Source organism: Fistularia commersonii, chromosome 3 (genome assembly GCF_037954325.1).
Source record: "Fistularia commersonii isolate RoL2024-O1a breed Wild chromosome 3, RoL_Fcom_v1.0, whole genome shotgun sequence".
NCBI classification, from domain to species: domain Eukaryota; kingdom Metazoa; phylum Chordata; class Actinopteri; order Syngnathiformes; family Fistulariidae; genus Fistularia; species Fistularia commersonii.
The window spans coordinates 5,511,848-5,528,673 of NC_141286.1; the positions used below are offsets into that span (position 1 = coordinate 5,511,848).

At 40.7% G+C, this 16,826-nt stretch overlaps 1 protein-coding gene across 2 annotated transcripts in view; it reads right to left on the bottom strand.

Moving 5' to 3' along the window:
• Window positions 1–84: 84 nt before the first annotated feature.
• LOC147235301 (large neutral amino acids transporter small subunit 4-like) overlaps window positions 85–16,826 on the bottom strand; it is a 28,820-nt gene continuing 12,078 nt past the window's right edge. Inside the window, exons 6-15 of one of the 2 annotated variants that reach the window (XM_086142371.1) lie at window positions 10,655–10,747; window positions 10,420–10,553; window positions 9,816–10,027; window positions 5,871–6,014; window positions 5,626–5,643; window positions 5,226–5,352; window positions 4,980–5,112; window positions 4,340–4,413; window positions 3,945–4,068; window positions 85–3,859 (exon numbers count right to left, since the gene is read on the bottom strand). In XM_086142371.1, coding sequence (XP_085998497.1) covers window positions 3,698–3,859; window positions 3,945–4,068; window positions 4,340–4,413; window positions 4,980–5,112; window positions 5,226–5,352; window positions 5,626–5,643; window positions 5,871–6,014; window positions 9,816–10,027; window positions 10,420–10,553; window positions 10,655–10,747 — 1,221 coding nt within the window. In that variant the 3' untranslated portion in view covers window positions 85–3,697. The remainder of the gene's footprint in view (window positions 3,860–3,944; window positions 4,069–4,339; window positions 4,414–4,979; window positions 5,113–5,225; window positions 5,353–5,625; window positions 5,644–5,870; window positions 6,015–9,815; window positions 10,028–10,419; window positions 10,554–10,654; window positions 10,748–16,826) is intronic. The other variant, XM_086142380.1, reaches the window with a different exon arrangement.

A 16,826-nucleotide genomic window follows, 5' to 3' on the forward strand; every position in this document is an offset into this window, starting at 1 on the left:
CGCCCCCACTAATGTACTTCCCCCATAATATCTGTGTAAAATGACACGTATTCGGAATAAATTGCAATACCAATACACACATCTATACAAATTATTGTTTAATTAGTTTCATATATTGATCTGTTTTTTGTCATTCGGTCGAAACAACAAATGAAGCACAACAATGGCGATATGGTGATACAAGACAAAAGAAAAACAAATATACAATTTCAGAAAACCAAAAAACAAACCAAATTAACCAACAAACAAATAAAAACATATTCTCGTAAACATCACAAAAGGAAATGTAACTAGGAAAAAAAGATAACAAAACTATCGATGGTAGGTAGAAAATCAAAACATGCGAGGGGAGTAAAACAAGGCGTCAGTGCTCCAGCTGAAATCCCTATAACACAAACAGCCATAAAAACACCCGCACGTAAAAAGATGACCCTCAGACTTGCGTATTGGATCGTTAGCATTTCATAAGTAAATCAGTTAATAAAATGAAGTAGCACAGAACCTGTATCCCGGGAGGCTATTAATCCTGCCAGACCAGAAAAGCGATGCCATTTAGGATTGGGGCAGGGAATGAAGTAACTGATTTAGAGTGAATCTGAACCATGTGATTCCTCACAGGATGAATCAATTCAAAAGTCTGTCTTGGTGCATCAGAGCAAGTCTGAGGCCTCCTGTTATCACATCTTAACAGCTTGTCGAACTAAATGCACATCCGTCACAGGACACACCTGCTGCTACAAGACACACGGTGGAATCACATTAATGTGGCATTTCCTTACATGTTATATAAGACAGCCATGGTTTTTGTTAAGAGGAGAAAGTTGCATTTGTCCGATTTCAACCTTTACTCATTTTCACAATGTTGATCCCATGTGTACGCTGATTCCCTAGAGGCTTATTAGTTGCAGCTATGATAAGCATTGAGGATCTCTGGGGGACAGGGGCTTGAAGTTGTCGGTACTGTTTTCATTTTTCCTCCAAGGGTTATAATGTAAACATCAAATTACACTGCATTAAAAAATGCTTTTACAATACCTTTGTTCAGTCAAAAACAAGCCCATTTTCATTCTTTGGTGATGTTTCTAATACTTCATATTCATAAAACTGAATTATCTCTTAGGTGAAAGTTCATAATGTAAACACTTGTCTGGGTAAAAAAAAAAAAAATGTACTCAAACAAATGTAATGAATTCTTTTACAATGAGCTAAACACCAACACATCTGGTTTCCATCAGTTAACATGTCCAAATTCTTTAAATACAAGTTTATCCTCTTCACCAAACCATGCTGTCAGTCTCACACACATTGTTAAAAGCCCACTGAACTAATTTTACTCCACACTTTTTCTTTGCAGATAACAAATGAATGCGGGTCACTTACACTGGATGCATCTACTGCATCCAGAATTGTCGGTCTGAGAGACAAGACTCTGCCACACTCTCATGCGCTTAAAGGCAATAGTTTTCTCAGTAAATATTAAAAAAATAACATTATCTTTCCAACGGTGTGGTCTTATTTTTACATCTAAATCAGAAGCTCTGAGTATACATTCTCTACATCATGCATCACTTGCAAGTAGCCATGCACTATTTGCACACTGTGTGGGGGCCAAAACCACTCATATATACTTGACTGAGGTCCATTTTAGAGGTCTAAAGTGCATCATGTGCCATTCACTTCGCACATATAGGCGTTCCCTGGGAGCATGTGAGGGTAACAGAGGCTTGTCTCTCAGCTCTGGCATCATTACGAGATGAATAAGATGATGAAAGGGCAGAAAAAAGCAAAAAAATGGATGGATAGATGGCAGGAGCGAGGGCCTGGGTGTGCCACATCCTGCCTGGACGCACTCCTCCCCTCATACACATAGAGGCACTCTGAAGGCGATGGCTGTCTTTGGAAGTGCCTCTGTGAGGTACTGCCAGGCTAAAAATATCAGAGAACCTTCGACGTGTGACGTTGGACGACAGCAGATGGAAACCAACGGCAATTACTACGTCACTATCTCGGTCTTGGGAATTTTCCTATATAGTTTCATCACATTCTACTTTAAAAGAATCTTGACAAATGTGTATTCATTAGAATGCTAACTTTCAAGCAAATTTTAGGTCTCCCTTTGTGTCTTTTGAATTGGCTTCAAGTTCACTGCTGCTGTGTTTGCACCTGTAGATGTGGTGCATGCCTGCATTAACTGATTAGACTCTAAAACAGACAACTACTCCACGGTACCATATTCAGTTCTGGAAAAGTGTTGACCTCGACTGCCCCTCAAAGTAAAATGTGAACAAACCTCTGTAATCTGACGAGCACCTTTTTTAAGTCTTAGAAATACAGACCATGAAATGATCAGGTTGTGTGTGTGTCAGTGTTACTGTGTGTGCGTGTGTGTGATCATGTTTCCCAGCCCCTCACAGAAGCACTTATTGCTACAGAGAATCCAAACTTTAAAATTCACGTGTGTAGCGAGGAAAATGCCCCCTTATATACACACCCCTTTGTCTTTGTCCCATCTACCCACATATTTCCTCCTCCACATGATAGATAAGAAGATTGAACATCACATCTGCAATCGTTTTGCAAAAATACAATTAAAGAATAATATTCAAAATCTGATACAGTCTGGTGATACAAACAGTGGGAATTCATGACTTGAGAACTAAAAAGTGTCCTGGCATGGCAAGTGGACTGTGTCTCCCAGAACTAGAGACTGATTGAAATGGTGCAAAATAGACCATAAGTGTCTCTGAGATGCAGTGACGTTTATCTCTGCATTATGTAATGCAGCAGCAATACTGCAGTGTCCCTGTTTACCTGCACCAATTTAAAACTCAGTATTTTGATACATTGATGTTATTAATATAATGCCATAAAACTAAAGAGATGCTTGTTTAGTTTTGCTTTTTGTATCTTGTTTGATTTTGCTGATATACATTTAAATACAAAAACAAAACAAAACAGAAGTCGAGCATCTTAACACAATGATGCACTCTTGAAAGACAATTTCCCAGGCAAATCGGAGTACTGCAGTTCACCTTCACTCAGGAGTTATTGGTCTAAATGGCTACTGGAGTTCAGCATTTCCATGACACCATGTTTTTGTGGGGTTGTTTGAAAGCAGAATACTGAAAGGGCGGATTTTCATTTGCAAAATATTCTCGCTGCAGTTTCCTCTTGTCTGGCATTCCCCTCTCCTTATACATGTCCCGTAAGGAGGACATATGGACATAGGCTGACCTCTGCTGGCTAAGGACAATATAACATAACAATAAAAATGGCATGAGTGCAGCCTAAACGTGAGAAGTCATCGGGAGATATACAGTCTAGAGCTGCTTATTTCTCCCGTGAATCTATTGACTGCGGAGTTTCACGAGACAGTCTTAAAATGAAGAACGTGTGTGTAAGTGTGTTTGCATGTGTGTTCATGTGTGTCCTACAGGTTTCTCACAGTGTAACACTACCAGAGAGGAGAGTGAGGCTGTATGTCACAGTGGTATATTGTGATTGTTTGATCAAATGTGATTGGCAGTACTGTGTGGAAAATATGTGTGTATTCAGAGGGAATGTGATGGATTTGTCTTTGAGTGCAGAGGATCTGGGATAGTTGCCACAGCAACATGTAACCTCCGCTACCATCTTTAGTGTAACTTGTCCTGTCCGGTGTAATGGAGATCCTCATCCTGTACGTACTCCTCGCAATCTACACGAAGGCCTCAGGCTTGCTCCCATTGTTGATCTTTACGTAGATCTTGGGGTCCTCGTCACGTTCATCCCTGAGGCGCTGGAGGTGGCGGCTATGGCATAGCAGGTAGACGGGGAGACAGAATCCCAGCATGCTCAGCGCCAAAAGCCCGACGTTCACCTACAACCATCAAGGAGGTGAATCAAACTGCAATGGGCAGCTCACAATTTTTTATGCTGAAAAACACATATCAGTGTCTTCTTACCCATAGGGGATCACCGTCCAGGGGTCCCACCATGGCCATGAACAGAGGCTGCTGGAGCAGCGCGAACAAAGCGCTGATCAGGGACTGCATACCTGTCAGGCTGCCAAACTGGGAGGATGGGTACCTGCAGGCCAAAGTAGTATCTCAGATTCAATTTCCTTTATCTATCAGCATCTTAAGGCATTTAACTCAGAATTAAACACAAATATAGAATAGATTACATCCATGAACACTTGGGAAAAACATTTAAAATAGTATTTGAAATGACATTCCCAAAGATAGAATTATGTATACGTTTATGCATTCATCATATACTGCAGTTGGAAGTAATGGCCAAGACAAGACAATTATAATGTAATGTTTGGCATTAATGGTTGAATGTGTTATTAACTTACACAGCAGCATAAAGGCCTCCCACTGCAGAATGGATGAATCCTCTCACAATGGTATGCAGGACAAAGGACAAGATCTGAGGACCAAAGGAAGACAATCTTTTGTTGCATGGTGTCCTTTATGTAGAAGACACTTAACTGTGATACTGCTATTTTCTTTTTTAACTAAATCAAATAAATATATTTTTTCTCATCCATACATTGCATTTAAGGATAATTGTGCCTAAAATGTATGTAGTCTTATGTTAAGTAAAGTTTAACAAGACCCAACAAATCAAAAAATCAATGCATTTTAATATGAATCTTTAATTTATTTACTAATGTAAAGTGTTATATGTTAAGGATCTGCAAATGTCCTAACTTTACAACAGGTCATTTCAGGTTGTGTTTGCTTAAAAATAATAGCTCATTCAATAAAGGGCATGCAATAAGGTTTCTATCCAGCAGGGGCCACTAGAGCATTGACTATGTCATGCTATGGAAGGCCATCGTGTGTGTGTGTGTGTGTTCTGTGTGTGTGTGTGTGTGTGTGTGTGTGTGTGTGTGTGTGTGTGTGTGTGTGTGTGTGTGTGTGCGTGTGTGCATGTGTGCGTGTGTGTGTGTGTGTGTGTGCGTGTGTGTGTGTGTGTGTGTGTGTGTTTACCTGAAGGGGCAGGTTGGGAACAAGGCAGGTGACACCAAACCCAACCAGGAGCAAGTTAGTGAAGATGAAGGCCCTGGTGGCATTGACGATCTTCTGGATCTGTTTATCTGGGCGGCGGGGCTGGCCGGGCTCCCTGTCAAGAAATATGCAATCAAACTCTCTTCATATGTTATTATGGTCACCACATTTTCTACAGAATCTGCTCTGTTTTTTCCAATGCTGAGTGTTTGTGTTTTGTAACCCCACCTCTTAGCATTCTTTTCGTTCTCATCTTCACAATCTTTGAGTCTCCAGTCCATAACATAGCCTATCACAGGAGACGTCACCAGGCACAAAAGCTGCAGGACGCCAAAGATGGAGGTGTAGACACTCACTGAGAAACAGATAGCAGAAGGTATTAAGTTGTCACAATGTTTTGTGGTATTCTTTGGCTTTGGGCATGAGTTGACTCGGGAGGACTGGTCTAAGAGTTGAGCATACATAGAAACAAGCAAGAACACGTGACAAGGGAAAGGAACATGGAAGCGGTCTGGCTAATGTCACGAGACTTTGTGGTCTTCGCTTTCACAAGACAGATAATGTGGACACACAGCTGAGAAGAGTCAGTGAAGAATGTAGGTGGTAAATTGAGCCAGAGGACTCTTACCCACTTGCATCCTCTCCACTGCAGCAGAAGCAGGAAGCCAGCAAAAGAGAAAAAGAAGGAGAGAATAGGAAAGACAAGAGGGGAGATAACAAAAGCAGTTTCATTAAGCGCCTGAGAGGTACTTGTTAGTAACAGAGCAAAGAGAAAAGATTACCCAAGATGAGAAGCTTGAAATGTTAAAGACTAAACAAACCTAGTTCCCTCTGCAAATAAAAACGTACTGAAGAAAGTCCAAGCGCACAAACCTGTCTGGAGATCTCCTTCTGTCAGGGACTTCAGGATTGTGTTCATGGCCCCCATGTAGAAGATGAGGCGTAGCTGGGTTACACACATGGTGATGAGGCTCAGGAGGAAGATGGGGCTAAAGATGCTCTTCATGAAGGACTGAGCTGCAGAGGAAAGAAGCGAGGTGGGAGTGATATTAGTTAATATCAATATTCTGAAATATCGTAAATCAGTTTCAAATATGGTGCACATTCTGGACGGGACTGAAGTCTTCCCTGCCAATGATCAATCCATTTATTCATCATATTCATCACTTTCCAAGAGCATCCCTTGACATTAGTAATGTTGGATGGGGAAAAAAAGCGTGGTGGCAGCTCTTGGGCTGTGATTTGACAAGTGTATTTACATGGATTATAATATTGTAATTAACTGAAATTTAGATTTCAATCGTCAAGCACGCCAGAAAAAAGTTTCAACATACTGATAAAAGACAGAGAGTAAATCAAAACACAAAGATTGAAACTTGTTAGTGTTTTAGGACAGTTTTAGAGGATGTAAGTAATCTCAATTCATTTACTTTAGAGCTTTCGGAGTTGTATGGAGACAGTACTCTAAGGCCCTTTTGTTATAAATGCCACATTGGTCTGCAATTGAAACAATCTGATGAATCATGGGAACATATTTTTAAGAAGTCTTTATGTAGTGTAATAGTCTGGGAGAAATGTAGAGGTTGTAGTATTCAAGGAACATAAAGACCACCTGAATTGCAAGGCAGTGATCACGTCATTCTACATTCTACAAATTCTATGACTTGTGTTGAGAGTGTTTGGGGCTGGGACATTGATAAAGAATCAGGGGAGACAATTTTTTATTTTCAATAACTGGTCCATTTTCATGATTTGTATTCACTTCTTGTTTTTCTGGTTTATAAAAGCACCTAATATACCGAAGAAAAAAAAAACTACATCAACATGTTTCCTCCCTTGGGAAGAAGTCAAGAGATTTTCATCTAAATATTCCCACTGGCTACTGGCTGCTACGGTAACGCGCCTGAGCTGAGAGGCTGTGGTCTGTGAAGGAAAAGTTGAACATTAATCAAACTAGTGAATATAAATGGAAAATTGGCAGAACAGCCCATATGGTGAAGCACTGGACAAAGCAATTAATGGGTGGTGCACAGATGGAGCTGGATTTATTGCCCACAACAGGCATCTATCTGTCGCTTAGTCTGTTTGAGTGCAAGTCATGCTTGTTAGCTATTATTAAGCTTTACGAAAATGGAAATTGCTTGTGAATGGGAGCACATTGTACATTGAAGGCTGTCTTTATGCCTGTAATCAAACAAGACAGACACTGCCACACACACGCAACACACACCAAAGTGTCCAAAACCTCAGCAGAGACTTTGCAAATGTTAAATCTATATTCCCCGTAGTGTTCAGGCTAAATGATTTACAATCGTAAGGTCGCAGAATATATTCTGATAACCATAGAGACCCACACATGTTATGGCCCAGCCATAAATGATATTCGGACGATTGACTGAATAAGGTAACATTTGGCTTAAGACTCAAAATTTGAGAATTAACAACAATAAAGAAATGAGAACAGAGATCCTTAGCATGCTGACAAAAAGATGAAATGGTTCTTAAGTTATTTCATGATTAGAGTATGGTAAGACACTTGTTGCAGAGAAAGACACGGGCACTGCTATAAATAGGTTTTGTTTTAAGACTCAAAAGAGCAGAAGAATAAGAGAAAGCTGAAAAGCTTTTACTTGATTCTGACAAATAACACCGAAGCAACAACAAAAGACCTCTGCCTAAGTGCTTTGTTAAAATGTAATTGACACAAACAATCAGGGCATTATGGTCGATAAAGTTCTTAATGGTGATAATAATATACAGAACCCTGATTACTCACACTATGGATCTGAACTTCTGTCAAATTCAAAGTAATATTATGGTATAGTATATTTCCCTTTTCTTAAAATGACTGATCTTGCAGTGTTAATAAATGGGCCTACTTGTATTCACCAGAATTCATGTTTTCTTAAACCCGCCGAAAGACAGATAGCAGCGAAAAGAAAAGCCCAGATAAGGAAAGGAACAAACAAACACAGACACACAAAAGGGTTGAGTCAGTGTGTGTGTGTGTGTGTGTGTGTGTGTGTGTGAAGAAGTGTATAATTGTAAGTAATATGGGCTTCTTCAAGCCCCTGCCAGAAAGAACATGTCCAGCTGTTAGGAAACAAGCCATGGGCATCCTGATTCCATACGCGCGAGCACACACGCGCGCACGCACAACCGCTTCAGAGCTCTTGCCAAAACATCTACACCTGCTGAGCAGCTTTTCTAGGAACAGGGTCCGAACCAATTCTACGGTCCATTTGGTTCTAAAGAGACCAAGAGGGGAAAGACCAGACAACCCCCCCTATGCACACACAGGGAGTCCCTGACCCCAACAAACTGAGATGGTCAGAGGGGTTGGAAGAGAAGAAGAATGGGCATCCAAGATCTGGAGGTGTGGGGTTAAAAGATGTCAGTGGGGAAAAGGGACATTTAAGCGGCGTCATGGGGATGTAAGAGTTGATTGTGCCTAATTGCTGTGTACAGATCTAGGTCACGTCCTTAGGTTTAATATTCAGGGGTGATTCTCCTTATGCCGGGGTGAGGCCCATTATTTGAATGTTTTCCTCATGAACGCCACCTTCATTAATCAGTCTTTACAAAAACTTTTGGTTTAAGGCATGAATATTTTGCAAGTTCTTGTAATGGGAGTGAACTCTCTGTGCCAGCAGGTGGTGCCAGTCTAGGTTTGCTCTTCAAAAACATGAACTTGAAAACCTCGGTCCTTGAGTATAAACAAAACATTATTTGTGGCCAAAATGCTGTTCCCTAGTAGTTCCTGAACACGGTTTAACATTTAACCTGACGGAAATAAAAAGTATGAATGAGGAAAGGACAAAATGTAGAGGAAATATCAAGATTTTTAATCGTCATTGTGCACGCACTGAAATTTTGTGAAGAGAAAATGTATGAACTCCAAACCTTTGGATAACCACAGACACATGTATGAATGTCATAAAGCTTTAGCGTGTAATGAAATCATTAGGAATAGGTCTTATGAATTCATGATAATCAATTCCCCCAAAAAATTTTGATTTTCCATCTGGGGATTGACTGCTCCTGACCTTAACCTAATTAAAATGAGGGTAAAGCTACCTAGTGGCCATTTTGTATGGCCGTTTTTGTAAGTTGCTTTGGATAAAAGCGTCTGCTAAATGAATGTAATGTAATGTAATGTATTACCTTACCGTTCCCCACATTTGTCATGAAACTGATTGAGAGATTCTGCTACACTGGATGTGCAGGAATTGCGGGTGGGATTCATGTCATGGGATTCAATTCATTCTTTGATTTCAATGTTGCTGAGAGGCATCTTTTACTACAAAACTAGTACTATTCCTGCTAAATGCATGTGCAACAGCTCTGAGTTGTATTAAAATATCTAAACACATTTTGCCAAAGGCATAATGACCAAACTTGTATGTCAGACCGACGTCACACACATTCTTACTATCCTGTCTTGTTCCTTTGTGTGTCCGACCTCCGCCAGCAGGCTGGCTTTGGGAGTACTCAGATGAATATTCATGAGTTTGCAAGGGGCATATGACAGATAGTGGGTTTGTTCCTGATCTCGACCGAACTACTTGAACACGAGGAGAAAACATAAGCAGACTACACCAAGAACCACGTTTTTGTGTCTTAGATATGTTTCCGGTTTGATATTGCACCCTTGACAATCGGACAACAAAAGCCACAGGAAAAAGTAATAAAAGTGGCTTTTTTGGAACAAAAAACACTACCATAAGTCAACCTGTAGGTATTTATCATGTTTGATATTAGATTCTACTTTTTGCAAACTTTACTTAAATGAGTTGATAGCAGTTTTTTTTTACTTACTTTCCTCTCTACCCTTGCACTTCACCTCCAGGTCAACGGTGGACAGGCATAGCTTGTTGGCCTCCTGTGAAGCGAGATCTTTGGGTGGCTGCTGATGCTGCTTTATGGAGTTTCCGACACTGAGACGGCGTCCCACTGTGGTGACCTGACGATAAAACTGCTTCCCTGTAATTTTATGGTCAAAGCCCAGCCAGCTGAACTTGATCTTGACCCTGACGGTTCACATGGAGAGAGAGGACGCAGAGGATAATGATCAGCATCGGCGCTTCAAGGAAACAAAAGATCTGGGAGAAAAGAGCAAAGCCAGTTGATCCTTTGGTTTTACGGACTTTTGTGGCTCTAACCCTCTGAGCCTCACCTGAATTGCATTGGATTTTGTGTGCAGATGTGTGAGTGGGAGCATGAGTGTGCGTGTGTGTGTGTGTGTGTGTATCTGTGTACTGTAGAGAATAGCAGCTCCTCAAAAAACATTTTACGAGTTTAGAACACATTTACGCCTGTTAACAGCTGAAACTGGCTAATAACAATTCAGCTTTAGAAAACATAGCTGGAGGCTAAAAAAATGCCTTTGAGTATATTTGAGACAGAGATTGTGTGTTCTTACGTGTAGTCCATGTCCTCTGGCCCTGGAAAGGGCTCTAGAGGCCAGTTGACAAAGCAGTTGAGGAAGACGAGGCATGCACAGCCAGCCCAAACCAGCAAGATGGTGATAAAGGTGGCACCTAAGTCATAGATCACCTACAGGCAAGCAGAATGGGACCAGGTTGAAAAAATCAATAAGATAAGCAAAGGCATAGGAATTAATTCCTGAGTTATCAGCGTAACCTAGCAAACGCTACCTTGATTCCAGGGAAAGTGACCGCAGACGACGCATAGGATCCTATCATCAGGGCGATGAAGGTTGACCTCAGATCGCCAAACATATTCGGCAACTGAAATAAAGGGGAGCAGGAGATGAAATATAATGATTTAATAGAATGAATATGATGCCTGCCACCCTTGCCAGAGTGGACAATAACTGGATGAAATGGGTGTGGTTAAATCGGCTAACAAGGTAGCCATTCCTGGAATCATACCCTTTTTGGGGGAAAAAAAAAAGTAAAATATTTTTGAAAAAAAAAAACATTACAATTCAAATCCTTTGGAACCAAATTTTGCCTCTTGTTGTTTATAACAAAAAGAACAAGTTGAAAGCAATGACATGTTGAATGTCAGATCCATAAGGTCAGAAATGGCCAGTTTGGGTTAGAAAATATGAAGGAAAAACTGGTAAAGCCTGACTTTCTAGAGGCAGCCAGGCAGTTCCAAAATAATGCCTGTGTCAACTGTGCTACTGCAAAGTTGAGGAACTGTACGGTGTCTAAAGGTTAAACATTATATTAAGAAAGGCACCATACTAAGTTTTGATCTCTCTATCTTATCACATTCATATCAAATTGTGATCGGATGACAGTAAATTAGAAATGAGATTCAAACTCTAGACGTGCTAGAGGAGATTAGCAAAATAACAAACCAATGCAAATAGGATTGATCCTCTGGGAGAAGATGAATGTCTCGATATTTAATCAATATTTGAGCTTAGACAAATGTAAAGAGACAACTTTAGAACTTTTCACCATAATGTAAGATTGACCTTTGAAAGAGTATCCTGCCAGCGCTTTAGTAATACAGTGATGTAGATATTTGTTTTTGGGGCTAAATTTGAAAAGATCAGAACACATCTTATTAATAAGTCAAACTGATTTTCATTTTGATCATGCTTATTTTATGTTACAGTGTCAATAAATGTAACATTCCTGTCACTACCATGGAGAATCCACTAAGCTGGATTTAGATAGAATTCATTACATTCACTAAATTCATTCTTTATTTGCTTGGTGGACACCTTGACTACCATACATTTTCACAAAAGTTTCACAAAAAAGGTCCCCCAGTGGGAAAACCTGCATTCTTACAAAACAGTGCAAAACACTTCACTCTGCTTTTCTGCATTAATGACTCATGGTAGGCTTGTCATCATAAAGTACACACTGTGCAGGAGCTGCATGTTTCTTTCCCTGTTTATCATTCCAGCATTTGAAATGGAGCAGAGAAAAGCCTGGGAGTCTTGTGCAATGACATCCGACCCACATCTTGAGGGGGTTCTTGACTGTTCTTCCCTTGTCATCTTAAACACGAGCTTAAAAAAGAATGCAATCCAATAAGGGTTATATCCTTCTTGAAAGAGGAATAGATCTATCATTTTTGCTGGTTAGAATCAACATCTAAGTAAAGACAAGATGAGTAAAAATTAAGGTGTAAATTCTTCGGACCATTATTATGGGTCAATAGTAACAAAACTGTACTCAAGGCTCCCCCTCTCTCATTACTCTCATCTGTCCACCCCCCTCATCCAGGCGTCGTGTTCCCCACAGGGGCGCAGCTTGTTAGGGAGCCGCTTGAACCCTCTCACCCTACAAAAAAAAACGTCACTCCATGGACTCATTAGACCAAAGGTGAGCTCTTGGAAATCTCTACACACCTGCCGTGACTTCCAAATTAACAAGGGCCCCACATCTACGCAGCACTCAACTGGAAGAACCCGGTTATGACATTTTACAGGAGGAGACTGACAGAGCGACCACACTGCGATAAGATGGGCGACCTCTGACACGGTTGGTGGAGAAGAGACGAGACAAAACAACCAGCACAGCTTGTGTCCACCTCAACTCACTCGATGTGGTCGGCATGACGAATCGCCGAATCTTTGCAGAGTCAACAGGTTCACATTTCCCCCCCCGTGCTTCCTCATTGTCTGCTTCGCAATGGTTTTCTGCATCTTGTGATGCAGATCCATGTTACACAGTTATTTAAAAGGTGCAGGGTGTCGGGAGATGCGGGGTTTGGGGTTAGTGGGCTACTGAGCCTTATTTTTAAAACAAAATGATACAAAGGGAAAGGAGAGTCACATAGAACTAGAGGGGTTTAGAGGTTTCAGAACAAAAAGTAGAAGACACGTGCAGGCTATTAAACAAAATTGCAGACATAAAACATCCCAACCAGTGAAGTGGTTGGTAAAGAAGTCAGTTCCTAACCTTCCTGTCATTCATCTCCATCCTGTTTCTCCCGTGTCAGATTGTTTGTCTGAGAAAGGTTCAATTGGACTGATGAGCGCTGTCGCCTGCTGTAATTTCTGGGTGTCCATGAGAAACAATAAATCCTGATCATGAGAGTGAGCCGGACAGTGTCTGAGCAGAAGAAAAAAAAATCCCTCTTAAACCATCTGCTCATGCGACAGTGTCCCCCAAAACAGCTTTAAGAACAAGTCTGCCCCTTGTGATGCTGCCGATCACAGTGTCGACCTGAAAAGGGAGATTACATCAAGCCTGGAGTGGGTTACTAGGTCTGAACCACAGTCGGCTAAAGGAATTACTAGCTTCCCAAATCTTGTCACTAACAGGTTTGGTCTTGTCCTATTAAAGACTGGATTAGTGGTTTTAATGAATAAAAAAAAAAAGACTGTGCGTTAAAAGGAAGAGCAGCTGCCAGTCATGAAACACAGCAGATAACAGTGTTCTAGATTCAGTCAATAACAAGTACGTCAGACCCACAGTTTAACTGTGACAGTTAAATGGGAAGATTACGTGGCTTCAGACACTGACACATAACAGACAAAGCCAGCCATTACCACTGCACAAACCTAAATCGTAAAGTTTATGAAGCATTGCATATACAATATTATTAATACTCCTCTAAACTACTCATTCACTGATTTTCATGGGTTGTTTACTCCTAAATATCTAAAATGCATTTTAATTCATTAATATTGTTTATATAACTGCTATAATCAATTCAATCATTATATATCAATAGTATTATTATAATCATCATTATACCCCTTATCCTTATATAGCAGTAAAGTATGATATCAGGCTACAGTTAGCTAAACATTACCTTAAAATCAGAATGTTGCGTCTTATGTTCCTCACGGGTTTTGCTAGAATTGCTAGTACAGATTGAGTTGTTATTAAAGGCCCAGTCCTTGAGGAGGGCTAGGGTTAGGGTTAGGGTTAGGGTTCATTTTGTTTTTCGTAGTCAAAAAAATGTCCAGGAGTTTGCAATTATGGCCAATGTCAAATGTCATATTTTTGCATCTTCATTTTATGTTCATGGGTTGTCAAGTAAAAAGCAGTGTTGATTGAAACCTCTTTAAAATAATAACAACCGCCCACTACTTTGTTGTTGTGTTGTTCCTGAATAGATCTTTTGTTGGCTCTGTAGTTGCAGCGTCTCCATGCAGACAGAGACAGGGTTCAAACAGATGGGCTCAGTGTTTGGACAGGTCTATTTTAGCTTTACAGCAGTCACCTAGTGATAAGAGATCAGGGTTCGGTAGCAGGGTTCAGTTGATAACAGGTGCATGGGATGGTGGGGTGGGGGAGTATGGATGTGTTGGGTGCTGGGTGGATGAGTGTCTATGCGATGTGGGGGATTGCAAAGATCCCTGTAAATGTAGAAAAAAAAAAGGTTTCAGAGGACAGAGGAAAAAATCAATAAGATTATTTTCAGCGTTTCAGTATTTCAGGGTTCTGTTTCACTGGTTTCCAGGCAGCTTAATGGTGTTTGTCATGACTCAGCATGTCAGTGTGTTCAGGATTACAGAGTGGATTATAAAGAGACCACACAAATGAAAAAAAAAACAGCAAAACCCCGAAATGAATTAAAAAAAATCTCGCTTGAAAAATATCTGGAAAGACATTAGGAGAGGACAGCTTTGGAAGGACTACAATGAATGGAGAGGGAGACCATTTTAAAAGAATTCTAGCAACTTTGTCAATTTATTCACAGTGCGATGTAGACCTGTTATGTATGATGAAAGCCCTGCAAAAAAAAACTCGAAAAACTCAAGTTATCCTGGCATCATATTAATGACATTTAACTGATAAGATGCATATGAATGCAGAATCTAGAGAAGGCGTGTGATTTTTTTTTGATGAGTCAAGACTGTATTGAACTGAGACCATTGTCTGGTCTACTGACCTGACCTATGACTGTATCCTGGCACCTCTTGTTTAGACCATTAAGCAGGTCCTAGTTGACTGCGATATTGAGCTTTGTCGGGTGATGAGCTCTCAACTCCATTCTCATGTATACATTTCCAAACCACACAGAAAACTAGTGCAAATGCAAGAGGAAGTTCTCACTTCACCAAAATTTGGCTATTTCTCCCTAGAAAACATTGATGTTGATTCCAACATTTGAAGTCACTTTAATTTCTTGGCATAAAGCTCACATAATGCCTCAGTATATACCCATCCAATCAAAGGTGAGGTGTGGAGACTACAAAGCATATTACAGTAAAATTGTCAAGGTTCCGACAAGGCAGGTGTTAATCAAATGTAGGATTTACAATCATATATTTCTTTGTATCTCCAGAGCCTGTGGAAACTCATCTAGCTGTGAATCTTGGAGAATGTTATTAGTTCATGCCACGTGAGCGGCTCCTGCGTTATGTATTTCAGTGTTTGCTTGTGAGTGATATTTCACTCTATCTGACCTTCAGGAAATTCAGTTCTGTGAACTGAAATCTACACTCTTAGAAATCTTATACTTCTAACCATACAGTATGTGAAAATAATAATAATAAATAATAACCAGGGTGTGAAATAAATTCAGCTGCCCCATTTCTACATCTTGTAAGTGAACTCCACTACTCTCAAACGTGTATAAATAATTGTTTGGTTAAATTTTCCCTTATGTCTGCAGACTTTTGGCTGTCTTGCATTTCTGCACGTGTCAGTGAGTAACTTTGGATAAGAGTGTGTGCTGAATGCTGAATATGGAAGTGAAGAGGTACAATGCAATGTGACAAAGAAGACTGGGAGGTGATAAAACATGCTGAGCCAAAAGGAAGGGGGGGGGGGACAGAAAAAGGAAACAGGAGAAAGCCTGTTTGTGAAAAGAAAAAAAAAAAACTGAAGGATGAGGCTTTACTGCATTAAGTGGAAACTTCAGTGGCCGAGGCATTGCGAACCAGCTCTGACCGGTCCTGTCCTGACGCACAGGACAAGACGCCATCCATCATAAAGTGCAGCCAACTGGGCTGTTAGATCAGCAAACAGCAGCTGGCAAAAGCCAGACTGCATACCCTCATTGTCCTGACATCATCGTTTGCTCCCTCGCATTAGAGATTTATGGCTTTTGGCCTGAAACTGGCACACTTTCATTTTGAAATCCAAAAGAAGTGTGTGAGTTTTTCCACCAGGGTGGAAATGTAAAGACCTCTATATGTCTGGAAGAGATTTGTAGCTTTCAACCTAGATCCAGCGATGAACTGGAGCAGCCCGAGATGCCGTGATATTCACACCGCCGCACAAAGCCACACGTGCACGTGACGCTCCATTTCATCACATTTCATTTTCTCTCTTCCTATGGGGGGGATGTACCAGCTAAAACCGATGAATGCATCTCTCTCTTTCTTTCAAACTCTCTATAGATGGAGTAATTTTGGGGGCGACATGAATGGAGACAAATGGCCTTTGTCTGAAAGATCAACGGTCTCAGAAGTTAAAGGACCGATAAGGAGCAGGAATGAGCTTGCCTTGGTTGCGTTTTTGACCAAAAGGGAAAGGGTTTCCTTCTTGTAGTGCGTCTCACAAGCATCTTTTGTACAATATTTTTATTCATAGTGGGCAGTTGATAAACAACCCACACTGCCATCTGAAGGAATTTAGAAATAGTCCAAGCCACTTCTTTTTGCCCTTGGTCCTTCACAGACAACAGTGTGCTGTGTGTGTTATTACACGTCTGTGTCTGTGTATGTGTGTGTGTGTGTGTGTGTGTGTGTGTGTGAGCGAGAGAGGTTTGAGGTGTACAAGAGGGTTTCAAGATGGCAGTGGCGAGATAAAAATACAGGCGGGAGGGGCAATTCCCATTAAAGTGCATCAGATAAGGGCAGAGCAGAGCTTCAGTGCCCACCAATCACAGATGTAAAGGGAGGCTTTGACAAGTGCAAAGGGAGAATTTCATGTG